Source organism: Asparagus officinalis, chromosome 2, assembly GCF_001876935.1.
Source record: "Asparagus officinalis chromosome 2, Aspof.V1, whole genome shotgun sequence".
Classification (NCBI taxonomy): Eukaryota; Viridiplantae; Streptophyta; class Magnoliopsida; order Asparagales; family Asparagaceae; genus Asparagus; species Asparagus officinalis.
The window spans coordinates 7499423-7502653 of NC_033795.1; the positions used below are offsets into that span (position 1 = coordinate 7499423).

The 3231-nt window shown below is 33.4% G+C and overlaps 1 protein-coding gene across 4 annotated transcripts in view; it reads left to right on the top strand.

Moving 5' to 3' along the window:
* Positions 844-3231, top strand: part of LOC109830103 (phosphoglucan phosphatase LSF2, chloroplastic) — a 6592-nt gene continuing 4204 nt past the window's right edge. For all 4 annotated transcript variants that reach the window (XM_020397259.1, XM_020397258.1, XM_020397256.1 and 1 more), the window contains exons 1-2: positions 844-1144; positions 3144-3231. The exon at positions 3144-3231 is cut by the window's right edge and continues 103 nt beyond it. In XM_020397259.1, coding sequence (XP_020252848.1) covers positions 898-1144; positions 3144-3231 — 335 coding nt within the window. In that variant the 5' untranslated portion in view covers positions 844-897. The remainder of the gene's footprint in view (positions 1145-3143) is intronic.

A 3231-nucleotide genomic window follows, 5' to 3' on the forward strand; every position in this document is an offset into this window, starting at 1 on the left:
TTCAAATCAAACAAAAAACCAAATTTTTTTTCATACGTTTTAAATTGTTCAAACCTACTTTCAATTGAGCCAAGCGATTTATCAACTATGTATAGAAATATTCAATACGAAAAGATTCTTCAGCGTTAAATGTTGTTTCATTACCAATATTTCATCAAATTGTTTTTTCTATGAATTTTACGTTTTTCACAAAATATAGGTTGTACGTCATTTAATTAGCAAGTTCTTTAGTTGAATTCAAAGAAGATATAAAAGCATTTTGTCTATAATTTTCTAAATATACAATAAGACCCTTTAATTGATCTAGGACAATATCAATATGCATATCTTTAGATTGTAAGATTTTACTAACTGAATTAACAGCAAACAATATGTCATACCAAATATTCATAGCTATTAAGAATTCAAAATTTTCAATCTCATAAGTTGCTAAGCTATTAGCTTCACTTTTTATCTTTGGATCTTCACTTTTTAAATAGGGTTAGGTTTATGCTTAAGTAACTAAGTTACATATATTATATATATGGGTGGGTGGGCCTTATCCAACTTGGGGCCCAAGGCAAAGGCCTTAGTTGCCTTATGCTAGGGCCGGCCCTGTACAAGCTACACGGGATTGAGAATCTCATGTAGCTTACTTTTCTCCTAAACTACACGGGATTCTCAATCCTGTGTAGTTCGTAGCATTTAGTTATCAATTTCGACTCAGTTCTAACCAGGTGGTTAAAACTAGATCCAAATTGGTAATTAAGTACAAAGTAGGTCGATAACGCTAAATAAAATTTAGAAAAGGTCGAAAATGAAAATTTGTCCTTTCAGAAAACAACTTGCTTTCACGTCTCTCATCACAAGTTACAGTTCAGATCAAGAAAGGAAGGGGGCAAAAATAAAAATAAAAAAATGGGAACTTTGGCCAACGGTTGCTTCTCGTTGTTCCTACATCCGTCGACCCATCGCAAATCACTGAACTTTATTGCGAATTTTGATGGGTCATCGTCAAAAAATTCTAGAAACAATGAGATCTGTTGCCTTGCCGGAGAGAACCAGACGGGATCTAGAAGTGTGAGCTCCAAGGGGAAAATGGAGGATTATAACACTGCAATGAAGAGGATGATGAGGAACCCATATGAATATCATCACGATCTCGGTAAACCTATGATGATGTCAGTGTGAATTTTATTTGGTAGCCTCTTAATTTTCATTCTTTTCTGTTTTTTTCGTCATGTGGTTGTCTTTAAAGATTTTTTTCTTGAAATGTGCTTGCGCGGTTTATCGTTTACCCATTTTTCAGCTTTATGTCTTACAGATGTTTGATATAATGCCCATGAGGTAAAAATAAGAACTCTTGAGTTTGTCATTAGAAATCCAAAAGTCTTAAAAAAGCTGTAATTTTAGCTTGATATGTGTTGGTATGAATTACTTATCAATTCATTTATGTCAACCTTCTATTGAGGAGGAGAGTTTTTTTTTTTAATCTTTTTTCCCCCTGTTTCGATTTTGTTATTTTTTTGGTCTCTGGAAATTGAGTGCCTAGACTGTAATAAGCTTAAATTACTTATTGGAAATTGTTTAAGCTATCTCTCGAAGGAAGATCGAACCATGCTAGTATATTTGGTACTTGAAGAAAAGAAGGGTTGAGTAATGACACCATGAGTATCATATTTGAGGTAGTAGTAGGAACTATAGTTCCCGGAGAAGTAGTAGGAAGTATTATACAAGTTTCATTGAACCTTGTATTCTGGTCATAGTGCTACCTTAAGTTGAAATTTACTGCTGTCAATAGTCAAATTACGAGAAGTGTTTATATCTGATGAAGATGAAATAGGGATGTACTTTTGGTGTAGCGTCATATTTGCTACTTTTCATTAAAAGTTTGGAAGATGATGATAAAGCAGGTCATTGTTTAACCGACAAAATTGTAGATGCGAATAGTATCTAAACTGACATGTCAATTGCCCAGAGATGTGTGGATCACTTAGATTGATTTTTGCTGAGATTTGAGTAGCATAAGTAGATAGAAGCAGGTAGAAGTAAGTTTGGGCTGATAGTTGCAACAACAACAACAACAATAGCAACAAAGCCTTCGTTCCAAATTTTTGGGGTTGATTACATAGATCCTACTCTTGCATCAGCTTTGTTGATGGTACCTCATCTAGTAAGTTAATCATCATAATATCCTTCTTAACAACTTCTGATCATGTTCTTTAGTCCTACCTCTTTTCTTCACTTCTAGATGGTTCATTTAATGGCCTCTATTGGAGTTAGGGTTGATAGCAGTGTCAGGATTTTATTTTACTTACACGCCAATCTGAAAACGAAGGTGAAAATAAAAAGAAGGTGAAAACCTCACCCTGTTGACTAGGGGCTTGGGTGTTAAATAAAGATTTGCCAAGAGGGTAAAATATACAAATCCTTTATATGGTGCACTTATGCCAGTTGTCTGTGACTCGAGAAGTAATTAGAATATACAATCATTTAACTGCCATAAAATTTCTTTGTTTTCCCATTGTATACTTTCTCTATAATATATTACTAATTGGTGCTCCTATCATAGGTATTGCTTTTAATGTTAGCTTACTGCAACATGTATTAAAGTATGAACATTTTGAGATTACATTGCTGTTTTATTTGTTTTCCTTTTTTTCTTAATTCTTTTTGGTAATATCCATTTGTGTATGAAAACGTTGGAGCATATGTAGCTATCAAATTACAGCATTCAGTGGTAACTTATTTCTTCTTGAACAATTTCATCAAAGGTGCATGCTGGTTAATCTATACTTGATAGCGCATACACAGCTAGTGAATCCAAATAATTGAAAGTGGGGATTTAATAAATTTTGTTAGAGAGAGAATATAGTGAAGACTTGGTAATAAGTGAATCGAGAAAATATTTAATAGTTAGTTTGTGGATCTATTATTCCATACAAAATAAAGTTTTGTTCGAAGTCCAAAAGATTATTATGTTGATTACATTTCGGTCAATTTCATTTGCACTTGCACATGCTCAAGGAATCAATTTCTGGAAAAATGCTATGCTTTTTTAACTACTGTGTTAGCTCTGTGTTTATATTTAGGTGCATCACACATGGAAAAAACTAGTTTTTTTTGTTTGGTCAATGTTAACAATCTGTCCAATCTTGTTCTAGGCATGAACTATAGTATAATAAATGATGGTTTAATTGTGGGCTCCCAGCCTCAGAAGCCTGAAGATATTGTTCACTTGAAAGAGGAAAA